The 20,835-nt window shown below is 49.6% G+C and overlaps 2 protein-coding genes and 1 long non-coding RNA gene across 3 annotated transcripts; 2 read left to right on the forward strand and 1 right to left on the reverse strand.

Annotated features, from left to right (window-relative positions):
* The first annotated feature begins 6,718 nt into the window (after positions 1-6,718).
* Positions 6,719-14,257, forward strand: LOC103628939 (1-phosphatidylinositol-3-phosphate 5-kinase FAB1A). The gene is made up of 12 exons (XM_008650129.3): positions 6,719-7,293; positions 7,442-7,551; positions 8,101-8,790; positions 8,898-9,042; positions 9,148-9,495; positions 9,658-10,572; positions 10,705-11,039; positions 11,143-11,269; positions 11,354-11,524; positions 11,613-13,010; positions 13,091-13,351; positions 13,439-14,257. The coding sequence occupies exons 2-12, from the start codon at positions 7,511-7,513 to the stop codon at positions 13,796-13,798; spliced, it is 4,791 nt and encodes a 1,596-aa protein (XP_008648351.1). The 5' UTR covers positions 6,719-7,293; positions 7,442-7,510; the 3' UTR covers positions 13,799-14,257.
* Positions 14,258-14,341: 84 nt separating this feature from the next.
* Positions 14,342-16,781, forward strand: LOC111026177 (uncharacterized). The gene is made up of 4 exons (NR_148896.1): positions 14,342-14,395; positions 14,483-14,908; positions 15,024-15,252; positions 15,778-16,781. It is a non-coding gene; the product is annotated as an uncharacterized lncRNA (long non-coding RNA).
* On the reverse strand, positions 15,788-19,280 carry LOC103628940 (uncharacterized). The gene has a single exon (XM_008650130.3). It carries the CDS (start codon positions 17,349-17,351, stop codon positions 16,182-16,184), a length of 1,170 nt encoding a protein of 389 aa, XP_008648352.1. The 5' UTR covers positions 17,352-19,280; the 3' UTR covers positions 15,788-16,181.
* Between the last annotated feature and the right edge of the window lie 1,555 nt (positions 19,281-20,835).

Raw genomic sequence — 20,835 nt, forward strand, 5'->3', positions numbered from 1 at the left:
AATTCAAACTTATGGTACATCAGAACTTTGATGAATGTTATATTTGATCATACCCAAGTTGTGCCAAAGTTATTCTTTTATAGATTTATTTTATATTATATGATATTTCTCTCTTTCCTTTTCCTTTATATTTTCTTCTTCTTTTATTTCTAATCCCTTTGAATTTAAATTCTGAATCCAACTTAAGTGCAAATTTGAATTCGTGTTAACTATGTAATTTGGTCACACCATCATGTGATGAAGTTATCTAATTATATTATTATTTTATATCGGGTCATATTTCTTTCTATCCTCTATTTTCATGGTTTGTTTTCAAGTTAGAGGTTAAATCCCATGGATCCACTGATATATTGTTAATGACACGTTTATTTTATTAATCACAAATGCACGATCAAGTAAAACTCAGCATGATGCAAGATTTAGTGATGTCCTTTGTTAGTCATTTATTGGTTTAAGTGATGTGTCCACATGATATGATAGATGGAGATGGCACACAAGTAATCAAAGGAATATGATTTTCCTCCTTCTAGATTTTTTTACAAAGTGGGTATTACAAGGGCGGCATAAGCTCACGCCTCCCTAGGAAGGGTCGTTCGTCATCGCCAAAGTTCTGAAGCCCGGAACGTACAAGCTGGCCAACAGTTAAGGTGAGGTCTATAGCAACGCTTGGAACATCCAACAGCTACGTCGCTTCTACCCTTAAGATGCTTTCAAGTTGTTCATATGCCTCGTTCCCACGCAAAGTTTAGTCATCAAGGAAGGGTCAGCCTTGCCTCGGCAAAGCCCGACCCTCCCTCGGGGGCTAAAAGGGGGGAACCCCCTCTGCGTCAAAATTTTCCTCGGAAAAAGATCTTTTCTGCCAGAATGTCTTTCGTGCTTTCCGACTACTTCGAAAGTGGATCCTGAAAACGACGGAGTACACGTAAGCAGCCAAGGCTGACCGAGCCGAGGGATTCCTATGCCTCCGGGATACAGATACCTCACTCATCACCTTCTGCGATAAGTAACTCGCGCTCGGATAGGTGATTCCACGGACCGAACAAGTCTTCACGCTCGAAAGCTCCTCTGCCGAAATGATTCTTCGGGCCTTCTCGACTGCGTCGGTGACAGAACCCTATGGACGAGTAAGAGTGCGCGTAAGCGGCAAGGCCGACCGAGCCGAGGGATTCCTACGCCTCCGGGATACGGATACCTCACTCATCACCTTCCATGAAAAGCAACTCTCGCTCGCACAAACAACTCTGTTACCGACAAACAAGTCCAGATACTCGAAACAAGAGGAAAAGAAACATAGCTTTACAACACGACGATGGTGTGTTTGGGCCTCGTCGGCCGCAGAAAACATACACACACTACAAGATAATCCGATCCTGCAGGCTCGGATCTTGACAGTTGAAGGGAGCAGCAACACCCTCGGCATCAACTACACCTTCGGTGAGGTCCGGCCTAGCCTCGGACGGCGACGCGGTCGGAGGATCTCCACCCCGAAGGACGACATCAGCACCACGCCCAGGCCATCGCCGCCAGGGCCTTCTCCAGGAATCTGGCTCGAGCAGACGGCTCGGTCGGCCACCCCGAGGCCTCGGTCGGCTGTCCCCCGAAGTCATGAGCCCGGCCCGTGGCCTCGGCAACTCAATTCCGGCGTCGGTCCCGCTAGTGGACGACCCGGCCAGGCTCTGGCCGACCAAGTCTTCTTTTCGAGCCAACTCTGTCTCTGTTCGAGCTGACACCGCTACCCCCGACTTTGGCTCATCGAAGAGCGACCGAGGGGTTCCTTTAACTAAGCAAGAGAAGCCTCGGACAGCAAGGTCGACCGAGCCGAGGGACTCCTACGCCTCTGGGATACGGATACCTCACTCGTCACCTTTGCACGAGGCAACTCACGCTTGGTGAAGCGGTTCAGATAGTCGACAGGCGAGTCTTAGTGCTCGAAATGAGGGAAAAACACGGCTCCGCGCCAAAAATACACACATGTTCAGGCCCCGACAGCCACAATGAACAAAAAGACCGGCATTCAAGGTGCCATTACAAACGGAACTCCGGTTCCGTCTCCGCAGGTACGAACAACCCCACACGATTGGGGGGCCTGCGGAGCAACAGAAGACCGACGAACGGCTCGCCGTCGCCCGCTCCAGCAGCGTCGACGACGACGACTTCTGCTCCGGGGGGCCGAACAGCAGCAACGATGACCTCAGGGCGGATGCTGCTGCCATGAGGCCCTCGCCCATGCCCTCACTCGAGAGGCAAGGACGAGCAGAAGGCCGTAGAGTTGGAGGTCAGTCCGTGGGCGGCACCGGCTATCTCGTCGGTGGAGGAACCTCTTCCAGCTGCCGTGGCGAAAGGCGGCGCCGGGAGCGACTCCGAAGCCACTCGGGTCAGAGAGCCAGGCACGCGGCAGCTGCCAGCGCCACGAACGGCGAACGCCCTTCCCCCCGATCACTGAGGGAAGGAGCGGGCCACCGCCCACGCAGGGACCGACCCCAACTCGGCACACTCCCCTCCCCAGCACTGATGATAAAAATCCTTGAAGCTGAGGAGGGGCAGAGGGCGCAGCCCGGCTTGCTTTTCCCCGCCATCGAACTGGAGGTCACCGCCTTGGGTGACCATCGGCGAGGGGGTGCAGCCGGGCTGCATGATGAAAATCCTTGAAGCCGAACGATGGCTGAAAGGTACCAACTTCCACGAAGTTGCGTTCCTCCAACGACAAGGCGGAAGGATTGCGGGTGTCCCCCATATGGGGGCTCGGAAGGTGGAAAGACATGGTGCATAAGGGAGCGCGAAGACATGGTCGCCTTTCAAGGGGGTCACCCTCCTTTTAAAGTCGACTCTCCCTACTTGCGTCCCCAGCCGTCGTGGGCTGAGTCTTCTCCAACACACTCCAAGGTCCTCCCCTACGGCGCGAGGGCTGGGTCCCACGCGTCATGCAAGCTGGCCCAGAGCAGAAGAAGCCAAACCGCCGCGCGCGGTGCATGCAACCGCCCAGCGGTCACAAGCATTCCTCCACTTTCGCCCAGACCAGCGGGTGAAAGGGCGGACAGCCGCGCAGGCGGCATGCAACCGCGTCAAGTGGGTGTGCCCCTCCGACTTCCAACACACCCAGCATGGAGGCCTGGGCCCACGCGTCATGCAACCGGCGCGCCGGTTGCTACGTGCGAGCAACTGCACCGCCACTCGCACCACTACCACGCCTCCTCGACTGCGGAACCAGTACCGCGACTCGAGGCAACCCTGCGTACGACCCAGCAGCGCCAGCCAGGCGCGACGGTCAATACAGCCAAAAATGGGCCGGCAGTAATGGCGGTGGCAGGCGGGCAGGAGCAGCGGTCACGTCGTCATCCAAGCTTACGTCCCATCCAGGGGCAGCGAGAGAACCCTCTCTCACGGCGTGAAGACGGCGCGCCCGTGTTCCGTTGCTCGAACGGCTCGCGCACGCGCAACGGCCGCCTCGCGAACCACTCGCCCCGTCGCATTAACTCCGCGGCGGGACAGGCGGCGCCTCAGGCAGGAGAAGCAAGCGACGCTTTGCCTTCGCCATAATGACCGCGTCAAAAAAGGTACGCCACGTCATTCGATTTCGTATCCTTTTCCTTTTCCTCTTTCTCTCTCTTACAACAGGGACCGGGAAAGGGGGATACCCCGAAAAGGATCCTTCTCCGTGAAGGAAACAGGCCCTGAGCCTCCCTACTGATCAGAGGTTCAAAGGCTGGCCCCTCGGAGGGGTTTAACAGCCGCCTCAGAGCGCTTGGGTTCCACGCCAACTACTGGTCAGAGGTTCGAAGGTCGGCCCCTCGGAAGGGTTCAACGGCCGCCTCAGGCCACTCGGGCTCCGCGCCCACTACTGATCAGGGGTTCGTAGTCTGGCCCTCGAAGGGTTCACAGCCGCCTCAGACACAGAGCGAGGGATGACCCTGGGTACGTTCGATACATAACCAAGGCTCGAGCTACGCTCCCGAGGTACCCTAGGACATTTCCGAGACCAGCGGGAACGATCTTGTAACAGAATCCCATCAGAGGGAGGCATCGAGCCCTCGGACCCCGTCGAAAGGGGACCGGGTCCGGCAGATCACCCGCAGGTACTTTTGGAGCGCGCCTCCGGGCCTCTAGCCGACCCCTAACAAATGGGGCACGGGCGTCCACTCGGATTACCCGCCAGCAGCTCACCGGAGACACCATGTTCGGCGCCCTCCGAGGGCAACATGGCGCTTTCCCCCCTCCTCCTTGCGGAAAGGCGACGCAGGGGCGTATGTAAAAAAGTCGAGTCTGTCCTTGACCGTCCTCTCGCCCTGTGCAGAGGCTCGAGGGCTGCTCTCGCAAACCCGGCTCCGGCCAAACAGTTGACAGCGTCAACATACCAGCCCGAGAACTTGGGACCCGACCGTGCACCCGGGCTACGACCAGCTCGCATGAGGGAACGACCAGACCCGCCGAAGCATTGCGTGAGGCATTAAGACCTCGGAGGAGTCAAACCACTCCTCCGAGGCCTCGGGGGATACACCCGGCGGGTGCGCTCGCGCGCACCCACCGGAACAAAACGCAACCGAGAAAGGCTGGTCCCCTTGCAAAAAAGTGCGACAAAAGCCTCCAAGCGAGTATTAACACTCCCTACGAGGCTCGGGGGCTACTGTCGGGGACCATAATTAGGGGTACCCTCAAGACTCCTAAATCTCAGCTGGTAACCCCCATCAGCACAAAGCTGCAAAGACCTGATGGGTGCGACTAAGTCAAGGATCGGTCCATTCGAGGGACGCGATCGCGTCTCGCCCGAGCCTAGTCTCGAGCAAGGGCAGCCGACCCCGGAGGATCTATGTCTCGCCCGAGGCCCCCCTCCAGCAACGGGCACACCTTCGGCTCGCCCGAGGCCCAGTCTTCACCAAGAAGCAACCTAGGCCAAATCGCCACGCCAACCGACCAAATCGCAGGGGCATTTAACGCAAAGGTGGCCTGACACCTTTATCCTGACGCATGCCCTCCAGTCGATAGAGCCGAAGTGACCGAAGTCACTTCGCCGCTCTACTGACCAGTCTGACAAGGGGATAGCGCCGCCTGCGCCGCACCGACTGCTGTGCCACTCGACAGATTGAGGCTGACAGCAGCCAAGTCCGGCCTCAGGCGCCATAGGAAACTCCGCTTTGCCCGACCCAGGGCTCGGACTCGACGAACTCCGCTTCGCCCGACCCCAGGGCTCGGACTCGGGCTCAGCCCCGGAAGACAACGAACTCCGCTTTGCCCGACCCCAGGGCTCGGACTCGGGCTCAGCCCCGGAAGACGAGGAACTCCGCTTTGCCCGACCCCAGGGCTCGGACTTGGGCTCAGCCCCGGAAGACGACGAACTCCGCTTCGCCCGACCCAGGGCTCGGACTCGGGCTCAGCCCCGGAAGACGACGAACTCCGCTTCGCCCGACCCAGGGCTCGGACTCGGGCTCAGCCCCGGAAGACGACGAACTCCGCTTCGCCCGACCCCAGGGCTCGGACTCGGGCTCAGCCCCGGAAGACGACGAACTCCGCTTCGCCTGACCCCAGGGCTCGGACTCGGGCTCAGCCCCAGAAGACGACAAACTCCACTTCGCCCGACCCCAGGGCTCGAACTCGGGCTCAGCCCCGGAAGACGACGGACTCCGCTTCGCCCGACCCCAGGGCTCGGACTCGGGCTCAGCCCCGAAGGACGACGAACTCCGCTTCGCCCGACCCCAGGGCTCGGACTCAGCCCCGGCATCAGCTGACGGTCTCCGCCTCGTCCGACCCGGGGGCTCGGACTCGACCTCGACCTCGGAAGACAGACTCGACCTCGACCTCGGAGGAGCCTCCACCTCGCCCAAACTAGGGCACAGACCGACCACGTCAACAGGAGGCGCCATCATTACCCTGCCCCAAGCTGACTCAGGCTACGGGGAACAAGACCGGCGTCCCATCTGGCTCGCTCCGCCAGACAAGTAATGATGGCGCCCCGCACGCTCTATGACGACGGCGGCTCTCAGCCCCCTTACGAAAGCAAGAGGACGTCAGCAAGGACTCGACAGCCCCGACAGTTGTCCTTCCGCCAGGCTCCAGCGCTCCTCCGACGGCCACGACACCACACGAACCGGGTGCCAAAACCTCTTCGGCTGCCATGATGGCATGTACTTAGGGCGCTAGCTCTCTTCCGCTAGACACGTTAGCACACTGCTACACCCCCCATTGTACACCTGGATCCTTTCCTTGCGCCTATAAAAGGAAGGACCAGGGCCCTCTTACAGAAGGTTGGCCGCGCGGGGAAGGACGGGACGGCGCTCGCTGAGGCCACTCGCTCCCTCCCGCGTGGACGCTTGTAACCCCTACTGCAAGCGCACCCGACCTGGGCGCGGGACAAACACGAAGGCCGCGGGATTCCACCTCTCACGCTCGTCTCCCTCCGGCTGCCTCCCCCTTCGCGCTCCGTCTCGCGCCGATCCATCTGGGCTGGGGCACGCGGCGATAATTTACTCGTCGGTCCAGGGACCCCCGGGTTCGAAACGCTGACAACTATATTCATCATAGTACAAAATAATAAACTTAAAATTTTCAAATTTAGACGCTAGGATGTAATTTGACGAGGGACTCATGCTTAAGATATTGGTAGCTTTATTTACATAAGTTAACACCGTGTGTTGATTGAAGTCGTTGATCACAGTCCATACATGCATATATATTTACGTTACGTACAGTATTATTCATTAATAGCAAAAAGGAAAAAGATCAGTTTTGCGCGGGCCCCACGGCACTGGAGGCAGGTGGGCCCAGCGGGGACCAAGAGGAGAGGGAGACCGTTCCTCTTCCTCGCCTCACCTCACCTCTCCACCTGCCGTCGTCTTCCTTTCGTTCCTAGACACGCTAGACTTGGCTTTGGCCATACCTTGGACTCCCCTTCCCTCTCCTCTCCCCGTCTCCCGGCGTGCGTGCGTACTACTTACTGCTTGTCCAATCGCCGCGACCAGAGCTCCCGCGCACGCTACTGGAGAGGATTCCAGCGCCCGTCGAGCAACAGGACTCTAGCGCCCGACCCGACAAACGACAGATAGTAGCTACTGCCTCCCTACACCGTCTCGGCATCTCCGGGGGCACGGCACGGGAACGGAGGAGCGGAGAAATCCATCCGCCGAACCGCTTGCTTTGCTTGGCAGGCACCCCGTACAATTGGGGGTTCCGGTTCGAGGAACGCTCGGGGGGGCGTGTGTGCGGCCGCCTTCGCTCCTCATCCAGACCACTTGATTACGCCGCGCTCCCTACGACAGGAGGTGCCCAGGCCGAGGTCCTTCGCCGGCGACGAGCACCAACCAGGTACGTCCCTGCACCCGTTCTCTTCCCCTGCTTTATGTGTTCGGATCTGATCTAGTCTAGTAATTTTTTTTATTTACAAGTGTATTATTTATTTATGCCTATACTAACTTCGTTTCCCCCCTTTTTTTTGATTTTGATCGACCCATAGCCAATTCCAGAGCAACCAACCGCAAGGGCATGTGACAAACTGCCGCCTGCGGTGCCTTCGCCCCAGGCAATGTGCTCCGACATGGATCAGCGCGACCACCACGCAACCAGGTCATCCCCTTGGACCCTCGCTCGCTCTTCTCGCGTTAAGCTTAATCCTCAGCCGCCTCTGCCTCTGGCCTAGCTTGAGTTATAATTAACCAGTTCATTAGATTAACGAATTTGCTTTACTTTGCTTGCTTCGATGTTTAGCTTTCCTCCCCTCCTCAATCAGGTTGTCCAGGTGTATCATTCATGTTACTTAGTGGACCTCTGACAGAACATAATACTCTCCCGTACCTTAGCTCTCTCTCTCTTTTTTTTTTGTTTCTACCATCAACATGTGATTATGTTATTATACAGCATCTGTTTCTCTTAAGCATAAGTCTGTTTTCCGGGAAATCAAACCAGTGTTGCACAGCTTGAATCAAAGCCAATTATTCGCCGAGGGACACCCATCATGTGTTGGTAACACTGAATATGGATCTTTGTTTATCTGCCAACCACTAGCTAAACCTGTACAGCTTTAGTTTTTGATTGACAATCCAGTTTAAGGCACATAGATATGTATGGAGGCCCCCATCCTCACCGTTTTCCCTTTTGCCTGACACAACACAACAGGGAGGCTGCACCAGAGGCTAATGGTTACCATCACAGCCCCCATGGTGTGGACCAGAGTCAGGTTGTGGATGCTGATAAGCATATAAACCATCATTCCACAGACGACAATGCTCCCTCCAGCGCTTCAGGCCACAGACATGGTGGTATCAGCCGTCATGCATCCACATCTTCTGTTGATGACCGCTCCATCAAGTCTGGTGACGATTCTGATGGGGCCGAGAGTACCAATGGCAGAAGCAGTAACACGGAGATCTCGTTTCTAGAAAATGATACCGTCTGGATACCACCTCAAGCGGCAGATAAGGAGGATGAGGCCCAGAGTTTTGCTACAAGCATTGCTTATGACGACGACGATGACGATTATAGTGATGGGATAAAGTGGGGCCAGTCAAGTTTCCCATCCCCTGGTAAGCAGCATGACGCCGGCACTAGCAATCATAGGGAGGTACGAGAAAAAGCGATGCTAGAAGCTATGAATGGCCAGCTGAAGATACTTGTCAGTCGGTTTCTCGCATCTGTTGGCATTCCGTCTTCGAACGAGGAGGCTAGCGATAGCTGGCTTGACATTGTCACCTCCCTGTCATGGGAAGCAGCGCTACTTATCAAACCTGATGGTAGCATGGGAAAGGAAATGGACCCTGGCTCTTACATCAAAGTCAAATGCATAGCATCTGGTACTCGCCGGCAAAGGTGAAGCAAAGTTTTGCCTTGAACTTTTTCTCATCAATAGATAGGATCTCTGTTTCTGTATGTCAAACTATATCCGTTCACCCGTGGCAATGTTGGTTTGGTTGCAGTGAGGTGATCAAAGGGTTAGTATTCAAGAAGAACGCTGCTCATAAGCACATGCCGACAAATTGCCACAATCCTAGGCTTCTACTTGTCAAAGGAGTCCTTGGGCATTCTGATGTCGGTTTGTCGTCGTTTAATTCAATGGGTCAGGTTAGACGCTACATATTTTTATATGCACACAAATAATAAACCGAGATTTCTTTTTTTTTCCGTGGAGGAATAATACCTTCTATTTTCTATGCCACAAACAATCAGGAAAAGGACCTGTTGGAGAGAGCTATCGGTAAAATAATGGAGATATGCAGTCCCAATGTTGTTCTGGTCGAGAAAACTGTTTCACGAAACATTCAAGAACTTCTTCTGAAAGAAGGTGTCACTCTAATTTTTGATTTGAAACTCAACCGGCTACAAAGAATTGCGCGCTGTACTGGCTCTCCCATAATATCGTTTTCAGAAGTTTTGGATAAACCGAAGCTGAAGCAATGTGACTACTTTCATATCGGAAAATTTACCGAGGAGCACAACAATGCCAGTGAGGGTGGAAAGATGACATCTAAAACATTAATGTTCTTGGAAGGCTTTCCATGTCCACTCGGTTGCACGGTATTTATAGTTCATGCTCACTGTATGCTGGATATAGTCTACTCCATACGCACTAATGTCATTTCATTGAATAAGTAGCAAGTTCCAAACTGATTGGTATTCCGTACCTTTTGGATTAATATTTTCTGATTTACAGTTAGAGTGGTTTTCTTTCCTTTTCAGATCTTGCTAAAAGGAGCAAACAGTGAAGAATTGAAGAAGGTCAAACAAGTAATGCATTTTACAGTCTTTGCAGCATATCACTTGATCCTTGAAACATCTTTCTTTGAAGATCAAAGGGTTTTTCTGAATGATAGTACTACAAAAGAAACTTCTGCTACTGCTACAGAAGGGACTTATGGTGTTGCTGCTCTTAGTGGGCCTATTCCTAACTTTCCTTCACATGATGATTCTCCGGCACTTAGACTGTTCCATGCCACTTCTAATAGCTATGCTGATGTGAACAAACCTTTGATATCTCCAAGAAATGTGGATAAATTCAGTGCAGTATCCAGCAGCTCTTCAAATGACCTTGAACAAGGTGCAAATGTCAGGTCCAATAATGCCGAGAGGTTAACATTACCAGTCCAAGGGCCACTAAGGAAATTGTTCGCTGACATGTTATGTCACCAGAATATTTACTTACCCGTTACATCATTGCAAGAGGCAAATGATAACAGGAAGGAAGTCAGGGTTGAATCCAGTCAAGAAACTGTTAGTAATGGTTTCCATAGGCCAAAGACAGGAGAGTCTGTGATTTCCATTGAAAATGGGGAGTCCATAAATGATGCCCAGACACAAGAAATTACTCAAGCAATAATGCCAACTGGTTCTTCTGTAAGTGATAAGGATGCAGAATCACCTGTTATGGGAGACAATGGGGCACATAGTACTACAAGTATCATTATCAAAGAGAAGCATGCTGACGGCGATCAAGCTGATGATGCACTTGATTCTCACAGCATACTGATTTTGATGTCTAGCCAGTGCACAGAAAAGCAGGTTATCTGTGAACAAAGCCATTTAACCCGTATAAAATACTATGGGAGTTTTGATGTGTCCTTGGGGCGATATTTGCAAGACATTCTACAGAATCAGGTGACATTACTTCATAACCTTTTAGTGTTTTGTTCTTACTTACATGATGAAATTACCATGTTTTTTGTTTGTAAATTGTAATATAACTTGATTCTGTTGCTGAAGGATCAACTTTTAATGTTTCCCTAGCAGAAACTGAGTTGCTCTTCATGTGGAGAGCCTCCAGAGTCGCACATGTACTCCTACACGCACCGCAATGGAAATTTGACCGTTCTAGTGAAACGTCTGGTGCCCAAACACTATTTGCCTGGCGAATCTGAAGGAAAAATATGGATGTGGACTAGATGCTCAAGATGTGATCATGAACATGGGGTATCCAAACCAACTCCAAGAGTACTAATATCAGCTGAAGCACGCAACCTCTCGTTTGGGAAATTTCTGGAGCTCAGTTTTTCAAGCCACTCTGCAGCAAGAAGGTTATCTATATGTGGACATCTGGTCAACAGGGATTGCTTGCGTTTTTTTGGGTAAACTTTTTGCTAGCTGTTAGGCTTTAGTATAACAATTCTATGGAAACTGTCCTTTTTGCAGTTAGGTTATGACTAACTTCCTGTCTCTTACTAATTTCAGGCTGGGCTCTAAAGTTGCTATGTTCCGGTACTCACCTGTTGAAATTTACACTACCTGCAAACCACAACCTACTCTCCAATTCGTCAACCCCATCAGACAGGATTGGTTTGAAGGACAAAGGAGAAATGTATGGTTCTCTTAGCTTTTTTCTTAATTAATTATGTTCAGTTAATGTACAGTGGTGCCTAACACTTATACTCCATCTTTTAAGGTTCATGCTAAAAGTATGGCACTTTTCTCTGGGGTTGCAAGATTTCTACAGAACTTGAAGAATGAACATCCTGATGCAATAACATTAGCAGTCAATTGTGGCCTCACACTCCCTGTTAAGGACTTCACTGAACTAGAAGAGTTGTTGATAAAAGAAAAGGCCCAGTTTGAGGTGGGTGTATATATATATATATGTGTGTGTGTGTGTGTGTTCTATCTATTATTTTTATTGATTTTTTATATCTGTATTTGTCCTGCAGAGTTCTTTGGACAAGGCCACTGACGAAAATGGGAAACCATTCGGGTCTGTGCATGGAGTATTGAATATAAATTGGTACTATCAGGATCTTCTACTTAAGCTTTACATTTGGGACCGCCGTCTATATCAACTATTCTATTGCAAATCTGTCCAACTAGAAAGTTGTTCTAATTACAAGAATCCTGCTGGTACTGTTGATGGGAACTGTGATGATAACTTTGGTGTTGATAAGAAAATCGGTGAAATTACATCTGATGAAATTACGGCAGCTTTGGGGGTATCCAGTACCATGGAGTCTGCAAGTAACAAACTTGATCATCAATCAGGTGACACCACAGCACTCTTACTTCATAAAAGCCAGGAAGCTGGGCACTCGGAATTTCCTTGCAATGGAGGTAGTAAAGCTGAAGAATCTTCTATTGCTCATGGTCAAATAAAGGTAGATGGCACAACAGAAACCACAAATGATCCTTGTTTTGAAATATCCAATGATATGGAGGTCCAGGCCAATCTTACAGTAGCAGATCCAATACCCATGGAACAGGAGCGTTGTAGCACTCCCCAACAATTCAAATATCCTTATTGGGATGACAGGGAGAGGTGGATTTGGAATTCATTTTCTGAGTCTCAAATGGCTTACAGGGATGACATTGAAATTGGATATTTGGGCAAATTTGAACTCATTAACAATTATTTGCCACATTATCTTTCTCCCTTGTTTGAACAACATGATGATTCATACTCTCCGCAGTTCGCGGTAGGTCCAGGTAGTAATATTTTGTGCATAATGGAAGATGAGATATCCAGCATAATAGCTCGTGCTCTTGCCATATCTGATGAACGCCACCATTTGATAGATTTAAAATTCGAGAACGGAATGGATTATTCCAAAGGAGAGTATGCTAAAGCAATAGAGAAATCTTTTAGTTTTCTGTCTGAAAGTTCTTTCAGCTCATCACCATGGTCATCTACAGATTCTGAAGCAAGCTTATCGTCTCTGTCTTCATTTTCATCTGATGACTTTTCTGGTTATGATAGCTCATCTTTATTGTCCCCAATGCATCCAGAAATGACTGTGAATGGGAAAGTAACTCTCAAAGACAAATATTCAGTTACTGTTGTATATGACAATCAATTCTTTGCACTCCGAAAAAAGTGTTGCCCATCCGAGCTTGCATATATTACTTCTTTAAGCCGCTGCAAGAAGTGGAATGCTCAAGGTGGAAAGAGCAAGGCCTATTTTGCAAAGACGACGGATGACAGGTTCATCATTAAGCAAATCAAGAAAACAGAGTTTGAGTCATTTATTAAATTTGCACCTGATTACTTTAAGCATGTTTACCATTCTCTGGACACTGGAAGCCAAACTTGTCTCGCCAAAATATTAGGAATCTATCAGGTAATTATATCACGAGCTCGAGTTGGATTCGTTTCGTTTTACTGTTTTCTTTCCCATGTGGACTAACTTGCCTGTTTCAGGTTAAGCAAATTAAGCATGGTAAAGAGGTAAAGATTGACTTGATGGTGATGGAAAATCTTCTCTTTGGCCACAATATTTCACGAATTTATGACCTCAAAGGTGCTACATTTTCGCGACGCATCACTGACTCAAATGATCATGATACTGTTTACCTGGATCAAAATTATGTTGAGGACATGGGGTTTTCTCCAATCTATATTGGTGGAAGAACAAAGCATCTTTTGCAGCGTGCAATCTGGAATGACACGGCTTTTCTCACTGTAAGTATAAAGCACATATTGGCCACAATTACTGGCAGCCAAGTTTTTCAATGATAACATTTGTGAACATAATTATTGTACTTGCAGTCGGTGAATGTCATGGACTATTCTCTACTTGTGGGAGTGGACAAAGAGAAGCATGAACTTGTGTTTGGCATCATTGATTATCTGAGGCAATATACTTGGGACAAACAACTGGAGACATGGGTGAAGACTTCTCTGGTAGTACCCAAAAATGTTTTACCAACTGTAATTTCCCCCAAGGAATACAAAAAAAGGTTTAGGAAGTTCATGGCGAAGTACTTTCTGTCAGTTCCAGACACATGGAGTCCTGATAATCCGTCTAAGCCATGCAAATCCCTTGGTCAGAGCAATCGCAAGTTGGCGGAAGTCCAGAATGGTGATAACCTGTCAGAGCACCCAAATGAAGTTGAGGGGTGTGCCTAATCATGTGCAGGATTTCCTGGCAGTTTTGTTGAATCCTATCATGTTGTTGTTTGGCTATATTTCACTTTGTAAAATGGTGTACATAGAAGGACCTCACTGTTGATTTATCCAAAAGTTTGCGGTTTTTAGGCAAATTGTTGGGCAAGTGAGGTCCACAGGACGTGTACCTATGTTCATTGTTAATTTCACAATTATTATAGTGAAATTAAGAATTCATATGATCATTTTTTTGGACCTACCACTTGTGAGACTGAAGCAGTCTATTCTTCACTTATGACTAACTGTCCAAGACCAAGATAGACATTTCCTACCTCTATTGAAATTAGGTCAATTTGAGTATTATGTTGTACTGTGTACCCCCACTGTACTGCTGGGATATGTAAAAGGTTCCGTATAAATGTCTGCTCCCCTGACCTTGTTTGTTGCACGCAGCACAATACATATTTTGTGTTTGATGGATGTCCAGTTTCTGTATTGCTGCCCACTTGCACTTTTTTTTGGTTCTGCACAATGTACAACCTTTTCAGATCTCCTGGTATAGAACATATTGCAAGCTATTTTCTTTCGTAAACCGAGTTACATTGTTACTCAGAATGGGTAAGAATAAGTTACTTAGTTTGTTCAATATGCATTTATACTCTGAAACCATTTTTATACATACTTATGCCTTTTTTATTTTTTCAGATATCTTACCTCTTAATGATGTTCTGCATCAGGCAGTACAGGCCTGTTGATGTGCCTACTGTTTGCAGTTGTTCTATGTGCTAATTTATTGGTACACAGATATGCCTGGACCATTGCTAAGGTATTTTTTTCCTGACAATTCATGACGAGTGCAAACTTCACTGACCAGTTCAGTACTTAATTATATTCTACTTTCCCTTTCTTGAGCCAAAGCACATTATCATCGAGGATAATGGGAGCTTGTATCATGATTTTTGCTTGACCAGATAACTGATAGCAATAACTTTTCTTCTGTCGGCTCAGCAGGTTGACTGAATGTTAATCTGACCTTTTTATATCAACCAGTATTTTGATTTTTCAGTCAGTTTGAATTCATGATGAGCAGCTTATGTTTTGGTCAAGGGATTTTGATTGCTGCTTTAAGAGGTGATCATTTTGTCCGTTTGAGGAAGAGATTGGATTTGGTGGGCCGATGAAGCTCAGCTTTCCCACCAGAGGCAGAGTACTAACCATGATATCGCTTGCCTTTTGACCCTGCAAGGCAGCTCAATCAATTTGGCATTGCATCCTTTGCTGGCAGCGCTTCTCTTCATCCCATTGAGGTCCAGAGGACGATTCTGGCTCAAAAGACGTTTACAAAGTGATCATTCTGTCAAATTCCAGAAGGCTGTTCCTCATCATTATACTTATACAGACCAAATGGTGACTGGGGTCAGATATCAAAGAGAAGCATCTCAAAGAAAAGAATCTCACAAAAGCGGCACACAAAGGTACCATCCCTTAGCTAGTTAGTTTGCTCACCTTCTCTGTTTTATTAAAACGACCCAGTCTTTTCTGTATCCTTGAGCTGGTGGGAAGGGACGATACGATTCAATGACAACACATAAAGCATAAGCCTTCCACCAAAAACCAAAACGAACAAGCAAAAAAGAGTAAAGGACGTGAAGCCTAGCTTCTTTTTTTTGTCTCCTATATATGTCCAACAAGTTGGCCACACTACCGCATGCTTTTCCAGTAAAAAAAAGGGAGAGTTGGTTTTCTTTTTTCCGAGGTGATTGGTGGCACTGGCAGATTTTCCTTTCGGCATAAGCTGTTATATTATTGTTATCATGTACCCCTCCGTTCTTTTTTAGTCGCGTTTTAGTTTAAAAATGAAACGACAAATATTCGAGAACGGATGTAGTATATCATCATCATATATCTAAACTAAACTAAAAGGCCATCTAAATCTAAAGTCTATTGTGTTGAAAAGAATGCTATAGATATGTTCTGGTTCTGATTCTGATAATAGACAGGCACAATATATACGCGATAGGAAGTGGAAGTACCGCCGTTGATTGGGAAACATACAAAGAAGATTGGGAAGCATACAAAGAGGATGACGATTCTGCTACATCTACATGCATGACTTAAGGTATGGACACCCTACTAGAACGGTTGCTAGCTAGCACTGCACTGCCATTAAACAGAGAAGGGGAGGAGAGGAAAACAAACAAAAAGCACCTTTTTTTGGGTTGCCTAGATTTGTTAGCTTCTTGTTGCAGCGGTATCTACTAGGGAGTACTAGGATGGCATAGAATAGAAGAAGTGGAGGTGCCTGCCTGCTGAAACCGTTCTTTCCTCTGAACAACTCATCTCATCTTTTTGATCGTGAAGTGTTTCAGCTACTAATAAGCTAGCTAGGCTAGGGAAGGAGAAGCTAGCGATGGCTGCAGAGGTCGGAGAGCATCTTCCTGCCCTCGACGATCTCGTCGAAGAAGTCATCGAGCTCAGCGATGACGGCCTCGGCGCCTGATCGCAGCATCCCAACCCAGCCATTGATGATCTCTGCTCTCTGGACAAGGCTGTCGCTGATGTCGTCGCGGTAGCCGCCCATGGCGACTGCCCTGTCGAAGTCCTGCTTGAGGCCGTCGATGGCGGCCCTGGCCTGGCGGAACTCGTGCATCATGATCCCGGCCGAGTGCGAGCGGTGGTCCCCAGCGATGATGCATTCCTCCATCTCCTCGACGACGCGCTGGCGCAGGCGGGCGATGGAGGCGACGTAGCCGCCGCCCGCCGAGGCGCGGAGCTGGTGGTGGTTGGCAGACGCAGAGCAGCAGCCGGCTGTGAGGTCGGGGAGGCAGGTGACGGTGCCGGAGATGAGGAGGATCAGGAGGAAGGAGGTGGCATTGCGCAGCGCGTAGAGGACGCCGCGGAAGCCGTTGAAGGCGTTGAGCTTGAACTCGAGCGGGGAGCGGTCGTCGAGCAGGAGCGAGGCCGGGTCGAGCCTGGCGTCGGCGAGCGCGCGGTTGTCCTGGTGGAGCGCGGCGGCGTGGCGCCTGGGCGCGGTGATGGCGCGCTGGAGGTGCCGCGCGGAGGCCGCGGCGTGGGAGCCGCCGCTGCCGCCGTAGAGCCAGTCGCGGAGCGCGGGGGCGACGCGGGCGGCGGCGGCGCAGTAGGTGTCGAGCCCCGCGGCGCCCGCGCGGGCGAGCTGGCAGGCGTCCCACAGGCGGGATGTCTCGTCCATGTACTCGTCCAGCCAACTCTCGCCGGGCGGCAGGTGGAGGCGCTGCACCAGGTGCAGCAGCTGCGAGTGCAGGGACCGCAGCAGCGCCGCCGCCTGCTGCAGGAAGGCCGCCGACAGGCAAGCGTGCGGGCTGCGCTGGAGCGCGTCCAGCCCGTGCGCCATGGAAGAGTAGAACCCGTTCATGTTGTTGCTGTTGCTCCGCTGTGTGTGTGCTCGCATGGACAGATGGACACTGCTGGTGTGCCTACCTCTGCCGCCTGGACGCTGGGTTTTATAGGCAGGGCTGGGGCAGGGGAGGGACGGACTATGGTAACGAGTAATGATGGGGTGTCTGTTGCGCGGGGGGAACGATGATTGATTCATTTGTTGGATGCTGCTGCTCCTGCCGAGTACTACTATTCTTCTGCTCGGGTCGCCTCGCCTCTCATCCTCCTACTGTACTACTAGTCACTAGTAGTCTTCAGTCAAGAACAAGTCATGGCATGCAGGATGAATCAAGGAGCAGAGCAGCCGCACGGCATCGGAAAACCCAACAACATCCTAGTCCACCGCCCTTAGCCTGCCTGTGCCTGCCGTGCCTAAGAGCAGAGTAGCAGCTCGGGTGGCTTGGCTGCACCTACATGCAACTCTTCTGAATATTCTAGTGCGTTGTACTACGCTCTAGATACCATACGTATCGTACCAGAGATTGATCGAGAGACCTGCAGTTCCCTGCATATACGTACTGTACCGTATGGTCTCTGAGCTGTGCTGCCTCTGTGGCCTGCCCTTGGCCCCTGCCAGGCTGCCATGTTGGCTTTAGCTGGAGCCTCTACGTACCATGGCCTTCGTACATACACGGCCAGGTCACCAGCTGCCCAAAAAAAAAACTCCAACGATCAGCAGGTAGGTGTGCCCATTAAGACTGCACTATGATTGTAATATGCACGCTCTTCTTAGGTTCGTTTCAAGAGTTATTGAACATCTAGTTCTACTGTAAACATACCCTTTTACGTGAGGTAGTACATGTCTAGTTCATCGCTTCCTTGCATTGTGTGGGAGGATTACCAAGTTCGTCAACTTTGACCCTGCCAAGCTGGAGTGCTTGCCTGCCTCAAGGTGGAACGTAAAAGAGGATAGGAGAAAGAACAAAAGTGGATGGTAAATTTACAACTAACATATTCACGGGAAACTTAAAAACTTTTTATAAGAAGGTGGACTGTATTTATAGTGAAGATCTAACCGATTAATGTCTTCATAGAAATATCATTGGTAACACCTTCGCTTCTGCTTAACTATTATAATGAAGAGCTTACCGATTAATCTCTTCATAGAAATATCGGTGGTAACACCTCTTTCGCTTAATGATTAGGTTTTAGGTTTGAGGTACGCCATATCATACAGAAGGGGTGCAAATATGAAACATGACTATTATCGACTTTTGAGTCAACGATAACTGTCGGGTATAGTAATTAAGGGTACCTAGATTACACCCCTAAAGCACGCGTGACCTATAGACCACCATCAAAGCACGTTCCCCAAAGATGAAGGATCATAAGCCATGTTTTGCCTGAGGCCTCCCTCAGGGGTCACCATAACTCTGGCTCGCCCGAGCCTGCCCTCGGACGGGGTGTGTTCTCGAGAGAATTCTTGTCCCGGCCGAGGTCCCCTCTCCCCAGAACGGAGGTCTCCGCCTCGCGTGAGCCCACCTCGGTTAAGCAAGACAAACCTAGGGCGAGACTTAGCTGAAGTCCACCGGGGACAACAACATTCAATGTGCATACCTACCCCATGCAGGGTTGCAGGTGTACAGGAGCAACAAGATCGCAATCCTGTCAAGCTTCACCAACTATGATTACGCATGCGACCACTGTTTGCATGTCGTCTACCAACTCCCGATGGGACGTACAATACGACAAGAGTACATGCCTCACAGTATTGAGCCAACTCCAGTACTCCAGGCAGCCCCTGATAAGGCTATAAATAGGATAGTTTGCGGCATCAGGAGGGCGAGCGAACACTTCACGGTTTTCTGCTCCATTACGATATTGGCACTAGCTTCAATCAACCCTAGAGACTTGGGATTCTTCCATCTCCCCCTCAGCTTGTATTCCCTACTGCAAGCACTTAGGTGCAAGTAATATAAGTCTCATCCCTCTTCTGCTAGAAGTAGGGCCTTCTCTTGCCCGAACCAGGATAAAGACTTGTGTCATCTTGTATCACCCATCCGGGTTAAGGACACATAACATTATTTCACTGGTTGGTTAAGCCCTTGGGTCCAGACACCGACAGTAACAGTGGCTGACAATAGGCCTCAGGTGAGCACAACAACAAGCCCTAGAAATAGAACCCAAGGAACAACTAAATCACAGTATAAATCTACTATGTTGTGATGGGTCGCTTCTTCCTAACAACTTGGTTCAATCCTCCCCTTGCGCTTACTCGTCAGGAGCATGCTTGGAATCATTAGGTTGTCACGACACTAGTCGGAGCCCCTCGACGATGAGAAGCATAGTGCTAACCGGGCATGCTTGGGATCATTAGGTGTCTAGCAAAAAATGGATCCACTTGCAAAGACCAGTTCAACGACGGAATTGTGGACCTCTATCGGTATATGAGGAATTCCATACCCACGGATGATGCCAAGACGCATTCAATGATTATATATATATATATATATATATATATATATATATATATATATATATATATTATGGGACCAACTACTATGACCAGGGCCCTGTGGCTTGGGGAATTGCCTTGGCCCTGGTCCAAAAAAGGATACAACTCTTCGGGCAACTTAATCTTGAGATGGTCCGAAGAAATGACATCTACACCAACATGTATCCTTGAGAACGACCAAGCATCTCAGGGCCCTCGTGTCCTCGAAGCACTCTGAGTTTAGGGGCACTCTCACATTTATGGGAACTACTTTGTAAGAACAGTTTGAGATCTAGACATCTAAACCAACATGTCTCTTTGATTAGAGTAGAACTCCTAACATCCTTAAATGTGGTTTAAGGATCAATAGAGTAGAACTCCTAACATGGAGGATATATGAGATCATGATGATTAGTAGTTTTTTTGAGCTTGTAATGATCTTTTGCACTTTTGTGTTCATCAACTGACAAGTGATAAGAGAACTCATGGTATTATGTTGTGGCCTGAACCTCTCTAAATTGTCCGTGTGCTGGTTTTTGGTGGTGTGGTGTCTAGGTTCAACCTATCACTTACCTGCTACACCTCCGATCCACTCTCTCTAATGAGTTTATATTTTATTTTTGTGTACTTGTTTACATACTCCGGTGTCTAAGGATAATTAGCGGGAATGTAGGTTTCCAAGAGCACCGAGAAAGAAACAGCGGAGTTTGAAAGGCGGGCGGGCAGTGGGCAGGGAGTACGAGAGATTTGTCTTTGGGGACAGAGGCCACTGGGCTGGGTATACCCCGTATGCATGTGCATAGCCATAGGGGGGCAAAGGCAAGGAATGATGGCCTGGAAATGGGCATCAGTTTGAGGCATGGCGTCGACGCTTGGTTGGCTGCAGCAACCGCCTTTTGAGGCGGCGGCACAGTCAGACCAGAGTGACGACCCCCATGCAGCAATCATGCATGCCTCCCTCCCAGTCCCATAGAATAGAAGATCATTATTGTTGTTATTACAAGTTTCTATGATATCTTGTCTAGGCGCTCAGCTCGTACCGTACGTGGGGTTTAGGAGGACGAGAGGGGTGATTATATATCTTAGTAGGATTTGCATTGATTGGGGACATGAGCGGCACGGTCTTCCATCGACGATGATGCACGCGTCGTTGGAACAGCTATAGTAGTAATACTCGTGTGCGTGGCCGTACGTGGTTGACCGGTGG

Source organism: Zea mays, chromosome 6, assembly GCF_902167145.1.
Source record: "Zea mays cultivar B73 chromosome 6, Zm-B73-REFERENCE-NAM-5.0, whole genome shotgun sequence".
Lineage (NCBI taxonomy): Eukaryota > Viridiplantae > Streptophyta > Magnoliopsida > Poales > Poaceae > Zea > Zea mays.